The sequence below is a fragment of the Equus quagga genome, chromosome 2, assembly GCF_021613505.1.
Source record: "Equus quagga isolate Etosha38 chromosome 2, UCLA_HA_Equagga_1.0, whole genome shotgun sequence".
NCBI classification, from domain to species: domain Eukaryota; kingdom Metazoa; phylum Chordata; class Mammalia; order Perissodactyla; family Equidae; genus Equus; species Equus quagga.
Window position 1 is genome coordinate 11,337,794 of NC_060268.1, and position 22,790 is coordinate 11,360,583.

General features: G+C 42.3%; 1 protein-coding gene and 1 long non-coding RNA gene across 2 annotated transcripts; both read left to right on the top strand.

Moving 5' to 3' along the window:
• Positions 1–5,873: 5,873 nt before the first annotated feature.
• Positions 5,874–7,900, top strand: CLEC14A (C-type lectin domain containing 14A). The gene has a single exon (XM_046653803.1). The coding sequence runs from the start codon at positions 5,984–5,986 to the stop codon at positions 7,466–7,468; it is 1,485 nt and encodes a 494-aa protein (XP_046509759.1). The 5' UTR covers positions 5,874–5,983; the 3' UTR covers positions 7,469–7,900.
• Positions 7,901–19,292: 11,392 nt separating this feature from the next.
• Positions 19,293–22,348, top strand: LOC124231732 (uncharacterized). The gene is made up of 3 exons (XR_006886661.1): positions 19,293–19,887; positions 21,171–21,244; positions 22,062–22,348. It is a non-coding gene; the product is annotated as an uncharacterized LOC124231732 (long non-coding RNA).
• Positions 22,349–22,790: the final 442 nt, after the last annotated feature.

Sequence of the window (22,790 nt, forward strand, 5' to 3'; positions counted from 1 at the left end):
CTGATGACTCTGAAGAGTAGATTCCATGGGGATCAGAATGATGCAGGCAGACCAGTGAGAAGACATATAATAGGGTTGACTAGGATGATCAAAAATGGAGACATAAAATTGAATCTATTCAAATTATACTGTAGACATAGAATTGAATATTCTTTACATATCCTTCTGGTACAGACTCTGCCCTCTCAAGGAAATCACTGGTCACTGGGTCCTATATTTTTGGCTACAGTGATTGAGCCAAGGACTTGCAAATTACTGAAGCTGGATCAATCAGTATCCTTTCCTGGGATTTTCCTAATGGAGATAGAGGAGAAGACTTTCCTTCTTTAGTAGAAGGTTATAAAGGTCTGACATGAGAACTGTCAGTGGTCTTGTTCAAGGTCATTTGGAGAAAGGCAAAGGAAACAGTAGAGGATGCAGCCTTGGAGAGAAGAGAAGGGGAAAGAGATTGAGACATATCTTGGTGTGATAGAATCTCCTGGCTGCTGTGGTTTGGCAGTACTCCATTTGACTATTGGAACTACCCCAGAATTTTTCCCATTAAATGAATCATATAATTCCTTTGCATGTAGCTGGTTTGAGTTGGATTTCTGTCAATTACACCTGAAAAAACCTGACCAGTACAAGAGGTGAGGGAGCTGGAGGTGAGCATCTTGGAAGATAGATGTGCCGTTTACTAAAATGACAAAGGCAAGATGAGAAGCTGGCTCAAGAGGGAAGAACCAAAATTCTGTCTAGGAAATGAGAATTTGAAATACCTATGAGACATCCAAGTGGGAATATTAAGTAGATGGTGGACACATGAATTTAGAGCTCAGTCAAAAAGAATGGAGTGTGGCAGTAAGTTTGGGCATCACTGGCATAGAGATGCTATCCAAGACTGTGGGATGAGACGAGATGAGATTACACGAGGGAAAGGCTATTCAGTGGGAAGAAAAGAGGAGCCATGGCTAGGGCCTGAAGAACTTCAAGATTTATGGACTTGAGGGGTGTGTGTGTGTGTGTGTGTGTGTGTGTGCACTTGCGTGTGTGTAACTATGACTTTAACGAGACTGACTTTCAAGCGTGGCTCATAAACCAGCTCTGTAGGCAATTTTGAAAAAATACCTGAGTAGCAGGATAAACATTTATACTTTAGAACTTGTTAGGCATTTGGATTGTAACAAGGCTTTTACGTGCGTGAGTCATTCCTTCATTATTTCTTGACTATAGACTTGGCAATGGGGAAGTGGGCAGATTCCATAATGGCCAGCAGAGAATAATTTTTTCTATTACCTTCCTTGTACCCAGGAATATGGTCAGCCCTGCCTCTGTTTAGAGAGCAGTTTGTATGACGGAGCTGAAAGTTTAATGTTTTTTAAAGTTTCTTATTTCTGTACCTAGTCATGCTGTTCACTAAAGCAGAAGAGGACTCTAATTGTGACATACATTTCTGAAGTGACTGACTGTACGTAAACGTGTGCAGATGGCTTAAATACAACGCCACCTGAAAGAAGTCTTTATCTTTTCGGGTGTATATGAATTTTTTAGGTTATGAGCCTATATGATCTGTTGGATTAGGAGTCAGACCATATATCCTGATTGGGACTTGTACATAATGAGAATTTAGAAGTTGTGTTTTCAGCAAATAAAGTTACCAGATTTTATCACTCATTAAGCGCCCCATGGACACTTGAGAAATAGAATTTAAAATGCTGTCAGTTAAAAGTATAAAGACATTCATCATTGATCATTTAGTTAGGATCCGATATAGTTCTAAAAGGCTATGAATCTTCACAATTCTTAGTCTCTAGCTTAGATCAGTTTCTGAATGCTATGTTCTCCTAATGGAATATTGCCTTCTATTCAATTTCCTCTGAAGTATTTTCATGTATCTTAAGTGAACTCAGAAATATGCTAAGACCCAGATGATTTCTTTCAACAATAATAGAATTTATTCAGTGAAGATCAACAACTTTATAAATTTATGAGATTACTTGGAATGTGATTAGTGAAATTTTGTCTTTCTCCATCTTTGTTTCTGATATTTTAAATTAATATTTCAATTGAAAATGTTGGATTAAACTCACTTTCCTTATATGTTCTCTATGGTTCTTTGGATGCCCTTGTATAAATAAATGAACAAATTAATATCTTACATGATTCTTACGAATACACAGATTGTCTGAAAAGTCTAGAAACATAGGGAAAGTATTTTATTTATTATGCTTCTTCAGATTAATAATTGGCTTAAATTTAGAAAGTGTTTAAATTTAAATTTAAATGTGTTACCTGCAAAAGAACGTATGGATCAAAGGAAAATTTATTGACAAAGGTTTTTGAAAATGTAACTAACATTTTTTTTTTTTTTTGAGGAAGATTAGCCCTCAGCTAACATCTGTTGCCAATCCTCCTCTTTTTGCTGAGGAAGACTGGCCCTGAGCTAACATCTGTGCCCATCTTCCTCTACTTTACATGTGGGATGCCTACCACAGCATGGCGTGCCAAGCAGCACCATGTCTGCACCTGGGATCCAAACTGGCGAACCCTGGGCCGTTGAGAAGCTGAACGTGCGCACTTAGCTGCTGCGCCACCAGGCCGGCCCCCTAACATCTTGATTTTATTTTTATTTTACATTTTGGAACTCAGCTGCTCAGTCAGATTAATTGTAATTTTTGGTTCATGTCATTCTCTCATCATATGTCCACGTGTAGAGCTCTTATTTACTTTGTTAATTATTTAATTATTTATTTTTAATACTGAAATAATCACCTACAAAGCTACTATCCAAAGAGAAAGCTGAGACTCTAACCACAGGCCACATCAAATCTCCTGTCTGCCCACCAGGCCAACCGCCTTCTCCCTTCCACCCAAAGGATCTGTCACCCCGAAACACGTTCTTAATATGTTCCATCACTCAGAATCTTATTGTTCCTTTTATCTTGTATTGTAACCATTTTTTTCCTGAAAAGTACACAAATATATACTTAGTAATTTTTAAAAGTTTTTACGAAAGGAATGTCAGGCTCTGTATAATCTTTTGGAACGTTTGTCACCTAACGTTGTATTGATAAGATTAATTCATAGTGTTACTTGTGGCTACACTGCGTTCATTTTACTTGCTATACTATATTCAGGGAGTGAATGTACCGTAGTTTATTTATGTACTCTCTGTTGCTGGCCATTTGGTTCATTCTGTTTTTTGTTAATATGAACAGTACTGCTATAAACATCTTCCTTTTACATATCTTTTCTTGTACATGTGCAAGAGTTTCTCTCGAATATACACCTGTGCACGGAAGGACCAGTGTATAGAGTACATAAATCTTTGATTTTAGGAAAAAAATGGCAAGCTTTTCTAAAGTTGTTGCTCTCATCTATCACATATAAAAGAGCCTGCGGATCCACGCTTGGTGTTATAGGAATTTTAAATATTTGGAATCCAATGGAGGTGAAATGGTATCTTATTATGCTCTTAATTAATACTGTTTAAAAATAAAAAATTAATCGTTTTTAGTTTTTTCAAGTATGCTATACACTTCAAAATATGTTAGTGTATGTAGATCAACACAAAGCAATTACAAAATGATATATGTCTTACTTGAAGCTGATTTTTTTTCTGACTCTTCTTTCCCATCACTGCAGACATGGCCAGGACTGTGACAGGACGTCATTGTGGCCACTGTGTTCTCTTCTAATATCCTGCCTCTCCAGGCAAAACGCCAAGGGGTGAGGTCATAAAATATTTACTACAAGCTTTCCAGTCATTCATTTTTTCTTGCACTAGAAACCTCCCCTCATTCCCTACTGATTTTAAACATATCTAAGAGATTTCCATTGACTACTTAGGTTTGTAAAATGTTAAAACAGCAGTGTTGCGTGGGCACATTTACAAACACACAGTCATTATATTGCAAAGGTTTTACACCTTAAAGGATTACACAGAGCTGGCCCAAGTGATTAAGTATTTTTAAAATCTTTCAACTGGATTTCTAGATTTTCATGTTTCTTTCTCATAAGACATTAAGTTAATTTAAATGCAAAGTCATGTTTAAGGTGATTCTCGGACATCTGAAATGAAGGACTAATGAATGTCCTTTAAATTGGGGAACAGCAAGGGTAGAAGAGAAATTCCGCTGCAAAACTCCACAGTCAGCCAAAGCAAGGTATGTGTGCCCCTGCCTCATGGTGTTCACAGTCCTTTGTGAAGATACTTGGAATCTCCAAGAGGAGAAGAAGAGTGACAGCAGTGGTAAAACTGAGGTGAGAGTGTGAGATGTGGTCTTGGAACCTCCCTCCTCAGCCCCCCTCCTGAACCTGAACAGCCCCATCCGGTACAACACCATGAGTTACAACTGTGGTGTGCATTATTCATGGAAGGGCAAGCTTCATTCTGATTACAGATATTCAAAAGCATCGGGCACAGTTAAGAGGACTTAGGTGAAACTCTTCATGTATTTCTGATTGCAATATTTGGCAGCTGTGAGCTAAGACAGATAATCTATTTCCTAAAATTATGTGGAATTGTATGTGTTGCTAAAAAGAAAATCCTTTCATAGATAGGGCAGTGTCGAACTTTTCCTTCCTTTACTCATCTTTAATTTCTCCCCACTTCCAACTGAGTGGAAGTGTTTTTATTAAAACAAAACATCAAACATCAGTTGGCACTCTGAAGAAACAGGCTCACCCATCTTTTAAGTTGTGTTTTTTTTACCTTATACAATATGCATTATAATGTAATAAATATTTTAATTTCCTAAGGATATTGAACTTAGTATCCCTTAAAGGAGACTTTTACAACTTACTGCTACAAATATTGGCACTTAATCAAAGGAGAAAATGATATTAAAATAGTTCAAGGATAAAATCACCCATGGGGTAGTTCTCAAACATTAATAAGGCCATGAGTTCATTTATCTATAACCTATAAGCTAGAAGAAGTTATGAACCAATATAGTGGTAAGGAAACCCACCAAGCTAACAGTTAAGATCTACAGTCATTATTTTTCATTTAGGCCTAGAAATACATTTCCTTTCCTGAATGAGCCAATCAGGCCATTTCAGAGAAACAAATGGAAGCGAAAAATAAACTTTTTATTTTTTTTTTTTGCAGAGGAAGATTGTCCCCTGAGCTAACATCTGTGCCCATCTTCCTCTATTTTGCATGTGGGATGCTGACATTGCATGGTTTGATGATTGGTGCATAGGTCCATGCCTGGGATCTGAACCATTGAAGCCCAGGCGGAAGCAGAGCACGAGAACTTAACCGCTGTGCCGGGAGGCCCCAAAAATAAACCTTTAAGGCAAGCGCTGAAGAAGAAGCAGGATTTTCCATTTAAGACATCCACAAGAAACTCCGCGTCCTTTGATTAGCAATTAGCACGCTGGACTCTCCTTTGACAGAGGAGAGAAGTGAGGCTTCGGCCTGTGAACCGGTGCTCCCCTGGGGCGAAGGGAGAAGCTTCGGTTCTCAGGAGCTGTTCCCCGCAGTCCCAGGCCGCTGGGAGGCCGGAGGCGTCCGCCCCGTCGTGAGGCAGACCCGCTCCGGCCACTGCACGAGGACGGTGTGGGCCGGCGGCCAGCTCCCCTCCGCGATCCTCCCGTCCCTGTGCGCCCGCCGCGTGTTTGGGGATCCGAGGTCCTGGAACCCCCTAAGCGGGGAAACGATGCACTCTTCCCGGGGACGACTTTCTGCCTTCTCTCCTGCTCCGAGCAGGGCCTTCGACTGCTTCCCCGGGCCCGGCGCCCGCCGTGTCCCTGACCCCAGAACCAATCCGGGCTGCAGGGGCCTGGCGGAGCGCCGGACGCGCTTCCTGTCGCGGCCTAAGGAAGCCGTTTGCCTCCAGGACCTTGGTGGGGATTCCGGGAGGTCGAGGGGCCGGGCTGGAGAGGGGCGGGGAGGGGGAGAGCCAGCTGTAGGGGCGGTGACCGAGCTCTCGGGACAGCTCGCGCCCTCGGCGGGACAGATCCAAGTTGGGAGCGGCCTTGCGCGCGGGACTCCAGGATGAGGCCGGCGCTCGCCCTGTGCCTCCTCTGGCAGGCGTTCTGGCCCCGGCCGGGCCGCGGCGAGCACCCCACCGCTGACCGCGCGGGCTGCGTGGCCTCAGGGGCCTGCTACAGCCTGCACCACGCCACCATCAAGCGGCTGGCGGCCGAGGAGGCCTGCAGCCTGCGCGGCGGGGCGCTCAGCACGGTGCGCGGGGGCGCCGAACTCCGCGCGGTGCTCGCGCTCCTGCGCGCGGGCCCGGGGCCCGGAGGGGGCTCCAAAGACCTTCTCTTCTGGGTGGCGCTGGAGCGCGGGCGATCCCGCTGCACCCTGGAGAGCAAGCCGTTGCGAGGTTTCTCCTGGTTGTCCCCCGACGTCGGCGAGTCCGAAAGCGACACGCTGCCATGGGTGGAGGAGCCCCAACGCTCCTGCACCGCTCGGAGTTGCGCGGGACTCCAGGCCGCCGGGGGAGTCGAGCCCGCGGGCTGGAAGGAGATGCGATGCCACACGCGCGCCAACGGCTACCTGTGCAAATACCAGTTTGAGGGCTTGTGCCCCGCGCCGCGCCCCGGGGCCGCCTCTGACTTGAGCTACCGCGCGCCCTTCCAGCTGCACAGCGCCGCGCTGGACTTCAGTCCCCCCGGCACCAAGGTGAGTGCGCTCTGCCCCGGGCAGCTCTCGGTCACCGCCACCTGCATCGCGGACGAGGTCGGCGCGCGCTGGGACGGGATACCCTCCGGGGCCGTGCTCTGTCCCTGCCCCGGGAGGTACCTCCGTGCTGGCAAATGCGCGGAGCTTCCTAACTGCCTCGACGACTCGGGAGGCTTCGCCTGCGAGTGTGCTCCGGGCTTCGTGCTGGGGAAAGACGGACGCTCTTGTGTAACCAGTAGGGAAGGACAGCCGGCCTCTGGGGGGACCGAGGTGCCCACCAGTCACCCGCCGGCCACTGCAGCTAGCCCCGTGCCGAAGAGAACGTGGTCACCCAGGGTCCATGAGAACCCAGCAGAGGTACCCCATACCCCTGGACGAGGCGGTTCAGCAACATCTATTCCCGAGATTCCTCGGTGGGGAGCACAGAGCACGCTATCTACCCTTCAAACGTCCCCTCAAGTCAAGTCAAAGGCCGCCATAACCTCTTCGGGAAGCGTAATGCCCAAGTTTAATTCCACCTCTTCCTCTGCCATTCCCCAGCCTTCCCAGCCTTTCGACTCCTCCTCCACCGTGGTCTTCTTACTTGTGAGCATAGCGGTGGTAGTGTTGGTGATCTTGACCATGACAATGCTGGGGCTTTTCAAACTCTGCTTCCACAAGAGCCCTTCCTCCCGGCCGAGAAAGGGCCGTTTGGCCCCACCGGGCGTGGAGAGTGATGCTGAGGCCGCTGCTCTGCGCTCCACTTCTGCCCATTGCACAGACAACGGGGTGAAGGTCGGGGACCGTGGTCTGCGGGACAGAGCGGAGCGCGCCTCGCTGACGGCGTCTTCTCTTGGCTCCAGTGATACGTAGGGAAAAGGGACAAGGAGCACTTCTTGTGAGCAGAGTTTTTCACTTTCAGAGAAAAGAGAAAAGAGGAACTTATTTGTGAGACTGACGATTACTGCAGAAATTCCCCTTCCCCTAAATTCCCTCTACTGGGCTGAGGAGCTAAATCTAAACTAGCCACGCCTTCCCTGAAGATGGAAGAGGTGCAAGTGCCTTAGGGTGGTACTGAGGGCCGGGATCCCACGGGGGAGAGGTATTTTCTTGTGTTTATTGTGGGGGAGTTGGCAAAGTGGTTGAACTTTTTAAGACACTGGAAGCAAATAGGAAACTGAATACGATTTTTAAAATTTTATTTTTTACCAAAGTGGGAAGGAAACCTTCTGTGCAGATTGTTCAGACTGGGAGTATATAGGTTTGAAATTCCCAGGCAAAAAATAAAGGATTGTTCAAAACCCAGACTCGGATATCATTGGTTTCTTGGAGGAGTAATTTAGGAAGAACAGCTGAGGGGCATGCTGGGAATAGCAACAAGAGGGCATCCTGCTTTTAGATTGAGGGGGAAATCTTTAAATCTGGTAATAAGGAGTAGATCTTTAAGAACTATTAACTTTTTCCTTGGTTCCTTATACTCTGCTTTCAAAATCACTGCTACTTGTCTGTTCTGTTGTAAACCAAAACTGTCGTGTTGCCAGAGTTGCTGGCTCTAGAAGCAGGTTATAGTTGACCATCAATTCAAGGGTTTTCTGTGCGTCCTTGCTCAAGGGGACCGATGATTTGTTTTCCTCTTCCAACATTTGTGCTCCCCAGTGCAATGACCTCTCCAACGAGAGAGACCTCTCTGAAACATCAGGATGCTGATCCTCACTTCTAATTATGGCGATGTTAATTTTCAATTAAAACGTTAATACTACATATTGATTTGAGATCTTCTGGGTGCATTAAAGCAAAAGTAACTGGATTTCCTCCAAAGTTGCTAAGGTCTTGTGTACTGTTTAATCCAAGGAAAATCTTGAATTCCAAACCATTTCCTTCTCCTGTTAATAAAAGTGCATGCAGTGACCGTACATGCCCATCTTGGAAGGATTACAACTTAACAATAGTCTGCATGGACAAAGGCATGGTAAACGGCTTTCCGTAAGAATTAATAGCATAAGAAATAAGTGGTAAATACAAATATCTTGTTATGACCCAGGGTATTAGAAAGTAATCTAAATGAAGCATTCCTCTAAAAAAAGATGACATAATAATAATCACTATCTAGTGGAATTGAGACCCCTAGAAAATATCCTACTTTTATTAGTCTGCTAGGAGTTTAAGTGTGAGAGAGTTGGTGCACGGAGAAAGATAGAGAAACAAGCTTAGTAACCAGGAAGAATGAAAACAGGAGAAAATTTACACTATATTTTCATAGAACCATTTTGATGTTCTTGAGTGTGCAATGTATAAAATACATATGAATGGTATTGCAACATTAAAGGAATAAAGTAATAGGTAACTTACTTCATAGACTAAGTATATGTCTAAATAGTTACATTTAAATAAAATCACAAATGAATTATTAGAGTTAACAACATTCAAAGGAATTTAAATAAAATCATTTCACAAGTAAAACTAAAATCAGGTAAGTAAATGGTTTACTCAATGTCCCCAATTGTCAGTGTGTCTCATTTCACCTCAGTTGTGTTGGTTTATCTTTCCTCTTTACTACATGACCTCTCGGTAAAGAAGGTAACTATTTGAACAGCATATATGGTACTTTTTTTGTAACTTGAAAAATAGCCTCATCTGTAACCGAAATGAAATGTAAATTATCTATAGCTAGAATTATATATAGAGAGAGAATCATCTATATCTGTGTGTGTGTGTGTGTGTGTACACATGCTTTGTCTTAAAGTAGGGCACCCTTGTATCATTCTTACAACACAACAGAGAATGCATCATTAACTCGTTACGCAACATGCCCCTGGTGGCGTTACAAATCTTGGGGTCCAAATGCCCTATGTAAAGAATAAGCTGTCAGCTTAATTACTCTAACATTATCCCCTATTATTTCCCCTTCTAAGTAGATCAGGAAAGAATTACAGAAAACAGTTTGTTTTCAAATTTGATTTCCTGACAGATAGCAATTGCAGAACAAGCTTCATATAATTTCCTTTGATTTATGGCTATGAAGTCTTCCATAAAATTTTGAAGCCATAGCAGAATCAAGCCAGCTAAGGATGGTCTCTTAAGAGCTACCTAAGGCTAGAGTCAGCGTTCCTTCTCTGTACTACTTCTCTACTATCACTTCTTCATTATTTCTCCAACCTCTTTGATGTTCATTCCTTTCTTACCTAAAAGTTTCTACCCCCACACTCATCTCATAGCTGCCTGTGGAGTCATTTCCTTACAAGGAAGACTTGGAACCAAATTTATGTCTTTCTCTCCAGCCTAAGACCTGCCATCGTTTTACACAGTCTTAAAGTCCTCATGGATGATTCTTCCAGTGCCTGGGCATTCCACCTCTTTGACTTCCTTACTTTCGATGACCTCCGCTTCATTTCAGCCATCTGTGCCAACAGCCGCACCTTCGCCTTCCAGATGATTCTGAAATTGTTCTGCATCTGAAATCACAAATTCAGACATTTGTGCATGTGTGCGCACACATGTTGAAACCGGTACTTTAATGAATTTTGCCCTTGGTTAGAAGTAAACCATTATCGTTCGAACTTTGAGATTCCTTCTTTCTTACAATATTAAGCCTTGCTGTGAATAGTAGCCTGACATGGTGTCATTCTTTTTCTTTTCTTATCCTGAAACGATTTCATGTATGCAGAAGTTGCAAGTACAGTAAAAATAACTTTGTTTTCCTGAATTGCTTAAGAGCAAATAGCCAGCCTAATGCCCCACCACCCCTAAATACTTTAGTGATTACTTCTAGGTTATCTAATTTTTTGGCGTACAATTATTCATAGTATCCCCATATAATTCTTCTTCATTTCCAAAAGGTTGGTAGTGATGTCTTCTCTTTCATTTCTAATTTCAGTCATTTAAGTATTTCCTCTTTTGGGGATGGAGCCACTCTAACCAAAGGTTCTGCCAATTTTGTTGATCTTTTCAAAGAACTAACTTTTGGATTCATCAATTTTTCCCTTTTGCATTTCTATTCTCTGCGTCATTTATTTCTCATCTAATCTTTATCGTTTCCATCCTTATCCTTATTTTGGGTGTACTCTGGTTTTCTAATTGTTTGGGGTGGAAAGTTAGATTATTGATTTGTGATCTTGCTTTTTTAATATAGGCATTTACAGCTATAAATTTCCCTCCAAGACTGCTTTAGTGGCATCCAATAAGTTGGGGCGTGTTGTATTTTCATTTTCATTCATCTCAGTATTTTCTAATTTCCCTTGTGATTTTTTTAAATACATTGGTAATTTAGGAGGGTGTTGCTTAATTTCCACATATTTGCAAACTTCCCTAAATTCCTTCTGTTTTTAATTTTTAATTCGATTCAATTGTGGTTAGAGAACATACTTTGTATGGTTTCAACTCTTTTAAACTTATGGAGTCTTGTTTTATGGTCTCTCCTGCAGCCTAGCATATCTTCTATCCTGGAGTTGTTTCACAGGTGCTTAGGAAGATTGTGTATTCTGCTGTTATTAGGTAGAGTGTGCAATAGAAGTCTGTTAAGGCTAGTTTGTTTATAGAGATTTTCAAGTCTTTTATTTCAGTTCAGTCTTTTCCTTAGTTGTTCTAGACATTATTGAAGAGGGCTGCTGAAGTCTCTAACTTTTATTGTTGAATGATCTGTTTCTACCTTCAGTTCTGCCAGGTTTTTAAAAATGTATTTTGGAGTTCTGTTGATAGGTGCATATATGTTTTGTAGGGACCTGAAATTGGCCACCCCAAGATATGTCTCTTTGGCATCAGGATTATTTGAGGCTGATTGCTTTTGACAGACTGGGACAGGGAAGGAGACTCTGAGGAACGGAACTTGCCCTTCGTTAGGACACATTTACATTTGTAAGGTAAATCTCTATCTGTAAAAGGTGCCTCCCTCTCTGTACCAGGAAGAAGAAAGGAGATTACCTTTTCTCTCTAGAAACTCTTAATCAATACCAAAGGCAAGGACTTAAAATATGCATTTTATTGTGTTTCTCTGGTAACCTCCTGTAACTAACTTCCCTCCCCCTCCCAACGTTGGCATTTCTTTAAGGATTAAGCATCTTTCCTTAGGCTAGGAACTGATTGCCTTGCTCGCCCAGCTTCAGACAATCGACTTGCCTCCTGCTACGCCCACCCAGATAGCGGACCACTACCTGCTGTGTCCATCAAGCGCTGTGCCGACAGGGCAATCTTGTGACTATTGTGGGAGGGACATGTCAATCACATGTGAAACACCCTGTTTGGGGGTATATAACCACTCTGTGCACCCCACTTCTTCTTCGGTGCCCTTTCTTCCTTCGGGAAGAAAGGCCCCGGGCCATGGTTCCTCATAAAGCTTTGTTTAATTTTCTCTTGCTATTCTGTCTCATGTGAATTTAATTCGTTCTCCGGCCAGACGAACCCACATTTGGGAAGAGGAAATGTCTTCCACCCCTACATTTACAATTATTATATCTCCTGATGTATGGGCTCTTTCATCACTATAAAATGTCCCTCCTTATCTCTAGTAATCATTTTGTTTTGAAGTCTACTTTGCATGATATTAGTACCACAACTTCAGCTGTCTTATGGTTGCTTTTTGCTTGATATATCTGACAAGTCTGTCTTCCCTGTCATGTGTGACCACTGAACAAACTCCAACTCTGCTCAGGTGGCTTAGTGGTCAGCTGCTGATTACACAGAGGTTTATATAATTGATTGGAGCAATAGATCTCCCACCCTTTGTGGAGGGACTCTGTGTGTGTTGAAGCAGGCCTTCACTGCTCAGGCAGTTTACAGTTCTACCTTAGGCTTCACTTCTTGCTTTCACAGCACCTCAGCATCTCCCGGAGTTGGAGAAAGTAGGACCTTTTTAGATCTTTCCTGGGCAAGTGCACAGCCTTACACGTGCATCTGCCTTCCCAGATTCCCAGGAATATGTTGGAGCTTTGCAAAGCCCCATATGGACATCTCTTTCCCCAAATCTCCCTTTGTAATTTTCTACAGTCTGGTTTGCCACAGTGTCATTGCCACCTGTATTAGTTTGTTATGGCTGCTATAACAAATTACTACAGACTGGGTAGTTTAAAACAACTGAAATTCATTCTCTGGCAGTTCTGGAGGTTAGAAGTCTGAAATCAAGGTGTTGTCAGGGCCTTGATCCCTCTGAAGTCTCTAGGAAAGAATCATTCATTCCCTCTTCCTGGCATCTGGTGGTTAATGCAATCCTTGGCATTTCTTGGCTTGCAGCTGTGTCACTCCAATCTCTGCCTCTGTTGTCATGGGGCCTTCTTACCTCTGTGTGTCTCTTATTTGTGTCTGTGTTCAAATTTTTTTCTTCTTATAAGGACACCAGTCACTGGCTTTAAGTCCCACCCTAATTCAGTGTGACCTCATTTTAACTTAATTACAACCACAACGATCCTATTTCCAGATAAGGTCACATTCACAGGTACTGGGAATTAGGACTTAAATACATGTTTTGGAGGACACAATTACAGATAGGTACACAGTGATAATTCTCGTTGGCTCTTTGAAAGTTCCAAATCTGTTCTGCCCCTTCCAGTGACTGCCCGGCGGATGGCTTTCATAGCTCCTCTGCTTGCAATTCTGCTGCTTTTCAAGGCTTCCTCCGGGCTGAGGAGTGGAGACAGGGAATAGGACAACAGGAGGAGCGGGAGCAGTGGTGACAGTCTCATTGTCTCCTCAAATCACACCAATTAATTTGCTTCCATGGGCTTGCTTTAGTGGCAACTTACTCCACCGGTGGTTCCTGAATCTACTTTATCATTGAAATCATCTGCAGTGATTATATTTATATTATATAATATAACATAATATAATATATATTTAAAAACCTAACTCTAGACCTGCTAAATCAGTCTTTGGAGGCTGGGCTGTGGAATCTCTCTCTATAGATAGGTTTTAACCTCTCCCAGGTGATTCTGATTATAAACAAAGTTTACAAACCATTCTATGCAACACACTCAAGACAAAAGTTTAATGTTCTCTTCTCTCTGTTCCCAGTATCTGGCAGTGTCTGGCGTGTAGCGGATGCTTAATCAAGCTGTGGAAATACAGTTTTATTTCAGCAAGTGTGGGAGGTGTGCTGAATTAATTGTCCTTGTTGTAGCCATGTCCTCTTGACTATTTCCCTATAGTCTTGTTCTTCCACTTCTAAAACACTTTTTGCTTAAGCTCATTAAAAATAGGATGAGGAAGAACAAATATAAAGCTATGTAAATGGTGGTGGGAGAGGTGACAGGGCGTGTGCCTCATTGAAAAGCATATTGTAGTGGTTAAGCGCTCTGGGGTGGGAGAAATTCTAAGCAGTTAACAGAAATTTTCTCTTTTCTACCTATTTCCCTGGAGGACCCCTCCCCCCTTGACTGAGCCAATGATATTTATATGCTCAAAAGAGGCTGTTTAGTCTAAGAGTGAAGAGTCAAATTGTTGTCTTTCAATTCCAAAATAGGTTCTTGATATTCACATCAGAGAGAAAATCTTGAAAGCCAAGGCATATTTTTTCCGGTCTTTTTTTTGTGTGTTTGTTTTTTTGCTTTTTTTAAAGATTGGCACCTAAGCTAACATCTGTTGCCAATTTTCTTTTTTTTTTTTCTTCTTCCTCTCCTCAAAGCCCCCCAGTACATAGTTGTAGATTCTAGTTGTAGTTCTTGCTGGTTGCACTATGTGGGATGCCACCTCAGCATGGCCTGATGAGCAGTGCTAGGTCTGTGCCCAGGATCCAAACCAGCGAAACCCTGGGCCGCCGAAGCAGAATGTGTGAACTTAACCACTCGGCCACAGGACTGGCCCCCTGTTTATTTTCATAAAATAAACTGCAGATACAGAAAGTCACGTAGAACAAGCACATAGTGAATTATTATAAGGGGGACATCCTTGTAAGCATCACCCCCCAGGGACAAGAAATAGAACTTCAGAAGACCCTCCAGGAGCCTTTCCTTGTGTCCCATCCCAATTACAACTACTTCTTCAATCCCACAGTAGCCTCATCTGGATATTTGTAGAAATCATTTTCTGGCTTTTTTATGGTTGTATTACCCAAGTGTTCATCCCTCGACACTGTATTTTAATATTACACAATTTATACTTTCTTTTTATTTATTTATTTCTTAATTTTTCTGTGTGAGGAAGATTGGCCCTAAGCTAACATCTGCTGCCAATTTTCCTCTTTTTGCTTGAGGAAGATTGTCACTGAGCTAACATCTGTACCAATCTTCCTCTACTTTATGTGGGATGCCACCACAGCATGGCTTGATGAGAGGTACTAGGGCCACACCTGGGATCTGAACCATGAACTCTGAGCTGTCAAAGCTGAGTGTGCGAACTTAACCACTATGCCACCGGGCTGGCCCCTTTTTTTATTTTAATGTTTTTAATTATAATTTTTCCATTTTGAAATCATTTCAAACTGACAAAAATGTTACAAAAATAGAACAATTCCTGAATACCCTTTACCAAGATTTTACAAATATAAAAAGATCTTACATAACTACAGTACTATTATCAAAATCAGGAAATTACCATTGGTATAATCCTATTATCAAATATACATATCTTATTCAAATTTCCTTGATTTTCCCACTAAAGATGGTTTTCTATTTTCACCATTTCTGCAACATTTATTATTTGGATTTCTATGTAAGGAAGAGCTTTCCTTCAACTTCATTTATTCATTTAACCATTCACCTATTTGTTCATTTGCTCATTGATTTTACTATCCAAATTGTCCCAGACTTGGCCAATGGCGGTCCTTTCTGGTTATCTCCTATCTCCTTCTGAAATAGCCACATCACTTTTTGAGCACTCCCTTCCTTTTTGGTATGGGCTCATCTTGTACATTCGCTGCCCCGGCTGTATCTAGCATCAGCCATTTCTCCAAGGAGCCCAGATTGCTTTAATTAGAGAGTAGTATCTAAAAATCAATATCTGAGTGCTAGATGTGCTTAATGACCTTGCTTTTAGGGCTTTTCAACAGACAGGGCTAGGAAATTTTATATCAGTGAATACATATACACATCTATATCCATTTCTATATAGTCCATGAGTTCATATTGATATTTACAACTTCAGTTTATACCCAGAATTAATTCCATTCTTCCCCCCTTTCCTTATTGGTAACCCCTTTTTCCAACAATAAAAAACATGGCATGTGTGTATATTTATGTGTGTGTGCGTGTGTTATACTTATTAATTCAATCTTAGAGTTCATGGAAAGTAGTTTCAGAGTTCCTAGTCCATATCCTCGTGAAAAAAAATCTACTGTTTAAAGTACAATGCTGTGTACAATTCTTTCTAGACTTTCGCCTTAGAGTATAATGATCATACTGTATCCAAAGTTCCTTAGGTAATTCTTCCCCTCCACCCCTTCGCTGTTTTCATGTTACTCATTTGGAGCACAGTTAACTTGTTTGCAGCCCATTTTTGGTCCCCCTCATCCTTATGGCTTTTATTTATATTTGTATGCTATTATTCTAAAATTATGAGAGCTGCATGAGTGTTTTCCTATTTTTGCCTTCTCTCTTCATGAAAGGTGGCATCCTATGGATACTCTTTTGTACTTTGCTTATTTCACTTATAAATATCTCTTGAAAATCACTCCATATCATTAGTTCATGTGATCTTCCTACCTCCCTTTGCACAGCGTGGTATTCCATCAGGGTGGATCATACTGGATGTACATACCATGTGTTTTTTAACTTAATATTTTCAAGTCTCTTGTAATCAATAGATATGCTCCCCTTCCATCCCATCCTTTGTCTTACAAGTTGTATGTTGATGAATTTGGAGTGTTTGCTTGCCCTGTCAAGCTTCCCACAGCCTCAGTTTTGCAGATTTCAAACTCATGGTACAGCTTAGCATTTTTCTCTGTCCCCTGTTTCCTGAAAGTTGGTACTTAGATTCAGTGGCTTGAACAGACTTATTAACTGTCTCTTTGACAAGACGATATGTAGCGGTATGTTTTGCAAGAACAGCACATAATGTCTGTTTTTTCTCCTTTTTTTTTTAAATGTTAGCAGTGACTGATGCTCAAAGCTTAGATAGATTAACTCACTGGGGTTACAAAGTGGTGCTATTCAAATTTTTTTTTCATTAATTACCTAGAAAATTTTATAAGGAGACACTTCTCCTCATTTATCAGTTGGTTATTGAATTATACATTTCATATAGGAAAGGCAGGATAAATACTTATTTCCTTATATTTACCTAGTCTTATAAATAAGAATTTTTCCTTATATTCTTCAAAAGATGATCATCATATTTTTTACTATTAATATAAATTCATAGAATTAAACATATTAGATGGATTTCAATTAATTGCCATTTATATCTTTATTGAAGCTCAAATTATCCTCTCTTTGGCCAATGGGAGCTTTCTAGTTTGGCTCCTGAGTCCTTTTGACGTGATCCTAGTATCCTTTAATAATTTCCTTGCCATCTGGTATTACAAGATTTTCCAGGTTCATTATGGATCTTTCCTGCCCCAGAGCTGGAATTAGCCATTTCTCCAAGTCCTGGTTTCTTTTAATAGAAGGTGATATTTCAAGACTACAATCTGGGCTCTATCCACTGCTTTAGAATTGGTCATTGTTTCTAGGCCTTTTCAGTGGATAGATTTAGAAAGTATAATAATTCCTAAAATAAGATAGAATTCTACCAGCAAGAGAGAGAGAAAATATGCAGAAGTGCAATAGAGGTAAACACAGGTGAGTGTCCCTAGTGGGCACTAGGACTTGCTCACCTTCACACTGAACATGAGCCCTGGGCGGGGAGGGGAGGGGTATGTGACAGAAACTGGACAGATTAGAGGATAATGAGGATAAAGGGAATCGATGCCTTATTCTCAGGGCATGGGCCAGGAAACTGAAAACCTCTCTGAGAAACCACAGTCAAACACGGCGCTGATATTGCAGAGCTGCAACATCTAAGGGAGGTATATAGGTGGATGGACCTGAGGGAGGCCTTGCACAATGGTGTCAGAGAGAAGCTAAGATTTCTTTTGCCTGAGAGTGGGCCTGTGGATCTTGTGACACCTTAGGTTGGAGTTATCATGACATTAAATAACCTGGATGAACCCAACACACAAAATTCAAAGGGGAACTTGTCCCTTACAGCCGCAGATTTGGACAGCCAAAAGCACTGGAGAGTGTATGTCCCACTGTAAACCAGGTGGACAGATCTAGTGGCCATGGACAATGGAACTAGGCTTCTATCCCCTAATGCCAGGTCAATAAGTAAACTTCCTCGAACTTAGATCATTCCTATGGAGAAGAGAAGAAGTAAGACGGAGGGATTCCTAGAGTAGCCAGTTAACCAGGAAGCACTAAGAAAAATCAGAAAGAACTGAACTTACCTTGATGTGGCAAGATTAAGTTTTCTGTCATCAGCAGGAATGAGGCTCAAGAACTGAGTTCTGTTACTGAGAAATAAAGAAATTTCTACTTGTGCACACTTTTTATTAGCTATTTTCTTAGAAAAAAATTTACGCGCTTTTAGCTTTGTCTGTAAAAGCGAGAATGTTAACTGCCAGATAAAGTCGTTATGAGAAAATGAGTGTAGAGACTTATTACAGTAACCTGGAGCAGAGTAAGCGCTCATCAGGTGCACTATGGCAGACTGAGGAGAAAAGCTATGAAATGCCCTTATCATGACATTCATAAACCACTCAGACCACACCCATTCAGGATTTTAGGAAGTCTTATTAATGTCATTATGAGAACTAGTGAACATAATTCAAGAGTCCTGAGAACCAGAAAACAAATTTAATGGTCCATAACTCTGGAAACAAAAAAGCATTTCATTGTGCCCAAGGATGGCAAACGCCGCCCCTAAGCTAACCATGCTTTCATTCTTCTTGCCAAGCATGCTAACTTATCACGTGATATGAGGATGTGACGGGAGTCAATAGTAAGACTCACTATTTGAAAAAGGGACCCCTTTCCAATTCCCAGATTTCTTCCTCTTTCAAGTGGCAGCACTGGGGGCATAAAGTTTCATCCAGCGGGTGCTGGATGGATGGATGCTTAAAGAGGCCAGAGAGCGTCTTTCACAAAGCCTTCAGTGGGAATATGTCCTTTAAGTGACCCACCTCAATAGATGAGTTCTTCTGGCACTACAGTATCACAGAGGGCAGTAATTGTGGTTTATTGCCTAGACCAGCTCCAGCTGCTCTGACTGTGCGGGGCTGTGACTGTGGGTCCATCGACAGTGTTAAGAGTGTCTGTTTGGCAGATGCCATTATTACCTATGCACTGAGCTTGGTTTAAAGCATTTTGCTTCCCACTACTCCCTCTGTCAACATATATAGAAAGCTCTTAAAAATGATAAACCATAAAAAAACTACTTTACATTCTTTTTGTAAGAACGTCGAGTATAAATTAAAAAGAACAAAACAAAATAATGCCATATTATTCTATGTTGTAATATCCACGAAGCACTTTTTTATGGGCCTATAATATCCACATAACAGCTTTTTATAGACAAAATATTTTTACGTGTACTATCTTGTTTTATTTATCCTCATAAAATCCCTGTGAAACTGAGGGAGGGATAGATCGCAGAAATCTGCAGCCGCTGTGACAGTTCTTCCCAAACTGGGGCCCGCGGAATTCCCGAGACGGTTATCATAGCAGATCGGTCAGGTTTTTCATTTTAACAAGAGGTCCTCCTCCTTGAAAAGGTAAGAAGCTAAGGAGTTTTATGCGGATTAAGATTTCTATGTTCCTAAGGCTGAGCCACTTTGGACTGCACGTTTCAGGTTTAGGGGAAAGCCAAGTCAGAATTCAAACGTCTTCTTCAGGCTTCTCCTGTATTTGGCAGGTGACTGAAGAGATATGGCCTGATGCCAGGAAATCCTCGCTCTCAGATGTTAGCGCTTTCCTCTGCACCCCCTCACCCCACCTTTACACATCTTCTTCTTTTTCTCTATTTCAGGTCTCAGGCTGGGCAGGGGTGGGATGGCTAACCCTTCTGTTTATGTTCTTAACACTCTCCTCCATAATTTGAGACTTTGTCCCATTTTTACCTTCATTTGTCCTCTCTGCACTGGTCTTCCCTTTGGACTATAGGTCCCTAAAGTCTGCCCCCGCCTAAACCACCACCACAAACAGAAATTCCATCACCCTGCTTTTCCCCTTCACGCTGCATCTCTCTCTTCCCAGTGATCTACCCCAGCCTGCCATCGGATTTACCTTCCTCATATCCCACTCCATCATTCAACTCCACTGCTCCAAAGGGCTTCCCCGTTACATGAGGTCCACACTCCGAAGCCTGGCTCAGGCCCTCTGAGACCTTCTCAGGTTAGTACACAGTCCTCTCATGTTGTAGCCTGTGTTTGTGCCAAACTGAATTACTCAGTGTTGCCTTATTGTTGCTCCGTCATTTTAACACGCAATCCTAGCTGGAATGCCACCCATTACCATGTGGCGTGCCAATATGTGTCCGTCCTACAAGTCCTGGTTTAAATGCTATCTCCTCCAAGATGTTGTCCCGAGGTACCTCAAACTCAAACCAGTTCTCTGAAGTCCCTCATCACTTTCTTTGAATCTCCCTTATTATAACGACTGATGTATGTTTTTTTCATCTCCTCTACACCATTGCATGCCATTGAAGTGAGGAATTATACTTTACGCGTGTTGTAAAAAACAAATTGCCTTTATGCTGCAAGCTATCAATAGATGTTTTTCTAAATAAATTATAATTAGGTGGAAATGATAATAAATTTGTTTAAATGAATATTAATTTTTATCCTGAATAATCACATTTTGTAATTTTCAGTCCTTGAATATATTTAGGAACTATATTATGCGTGATTACTAAAGCTCTCCTGTATACTTTATACAGCTTTCACTTCATGATATATACATAGTAGGACAAATATGAAACAAAGTTCTTGACTCTGTACCCTGGAAGTCCAACTGACTTTGCACCCACACATACCCTCCCACACATAGTCTTCCTCCCCAGACCATCTCTTTTTTACAAACGCATTCCTAAAGAAGACATCTAGATGGAATCTGTTTCTCTCAAAATCCCTCCTACACCTGCCCCCTTCTCTTGCCCTACTCAAGGTCCTTCTCTCTGGAGACCAGCGTCAGATGTCTGACAGCTCGAAGCAGCAGTTGCCTATTCTGAGGTGCCATTGTTTGAAGGAGTAAAAGTGGGGGCAAGTCCAAGGCAGACAGTGAGCCCTAAGCTGAATGACACATGGCAATGGACTCTGTCCCTGGGAATGGAACTGCCTGGTAGAAGGACCTATCCAACAGGACAGTCCCTTGTCCCATCGCTGTAACTCAAGGAGAACAGGGGTCTCTCGGCACACTGGCTTCTCTACTCAGTAGTCTGTGGAACTAGGATCTCTAGTGGTTCCAGCCAGCAGCACCAATCCAGACTCTATTACCCAAAAAATCTGTTATCCCATGGGTAGAAAAAAAGGAGAAAATGCAAATTAAATTAAAAATAATTTACACATCTATGGTTCTTTTGCCCTCATCTAAAACTTCCACTTTTACCATTCTCTTCTTGATAGCCCACTTATATCATCTTTTCATCATCCTTATGTCCTTGTTTCTTGAACCCAAAGAAAGACCTACAGACTGAAATGGGAAGCCAGTGAGGAGAATGCTGGACAGATATTTCCAGGCTCCAAAGCTGAAGGTAGGCCTCGACTCTCACTGAGTTTGCCTCTGGACTATGTGCCAGGTTTGTGGGTGGCAAGTGAGGTGGGAGTAGCTCTAAGGGTCCACAATCAGGCCTTCCTCTCCAGGCCACTAGGCTAGTATCTTCCCAAATGAGCTATTTTCAAAGTATTAGCTGACCCCAAATACCTCTTGCTTCTGCAAGAGGCAAGAATGATAAAATGAAGAGCACATAGTTCCCTGCATCTCACTTACCACAATTTTGGTGAGTTAATTAAGGTGTATGCAGTCACCATCTATATCACCTTTAATATATAGGTCCCATGAGGGCAGAGACCACATCTGCCCGATGTTCTTTTCCACATCTACCTGCACAGCGTCTGGCACATAAATGGTACTAAGTCCTTATTGAATAAATGGAGGAATGGGTAGGTGGTTCAAAACTTGGCTAAGGGGCACAGTTGGTGGGTGGAAACACATTTGCTGATCTTTTCTGAATACACACACACTTGACTGTATGCACACATGTACGCAGACACACACGTCTTTCACCTCTGAGCTCTATAGGAGCTGCCTGTGTGCCTCTCCTGTACACCTCTGTTCTTCCCAGCCAGGCCATTCTTCCTGGGATGCATTCCTTTTACCACTTTCTATCCCTTCAGTCATCCTCTACCCTACCCTTCTTTTAGATGGTCTGGAACTTTCTCTCCTTTATCATGTATTGGCATGTACAGATGGTCCAGGGTCCTCAGTGACAGGGGAAGGGTGCACGGGAGGGCAAAGGCCCACTTGACAATTGTATTGAGGACCAGTCCTGTTTGCCTTAACACACACAGGAAAAGTGAAAGCTGAGCAGAGGTCTGTTCAGGTCTGCATGTCCACAGAAAGTGGCTTCCAAGGCTTCATCTTCACTACTGACAACACCTGCGCTCCAGGCCTCAGCTGCCTGCTCAGCATCCCCACAGAGTTCCTCCTGCCCCCGCAAATGCAGCGTGCCTCAGATTAAACTCATCACAGACTCCTTCTGTAACATTTATCTCTTTAATGCTGCAACTCTCATTCCAGAGTTTCAGGCTAGAACCCTCAATTGCTTTTCCTCTTTTCTTTTTCTTTTTGCACGTAAAGAGTCACCCTAAGCTAACATCTGTTGCCAATCCTCCTCCGTTTTTTTTTCCCTCCCCAAAGCCCCAGTGCATGGCTGTATATCCTAGTTGTAAGTCCTGCTAGTTCTTCCATGTGAGCCGCCATCACAGCACGGTAACTGACAGACAGGTGGTGTGGTTCTGCGAGCGGGAAGTGAACCCAGGCTGCCAAAGTAGTGGGCATGCCATCCACTGAGCATTAACCACTAGGCCATCAAGGCTGGCTCTCAATTGTTCTTTTTCAATCCATTTTTGTTTTCCTTAACCCTTATATTCTGTGTCACCAATTTCTATCGATCCTCCCTTTGAAACGTCCATTAGATTTTCCCCTTTGTATTGAGGTCCACCATTGCCATCTCAACCTAGATTTTCATTACTATAGTCTTCACTAAGTTATCTTTTTTAATTTTAACATTTATATCC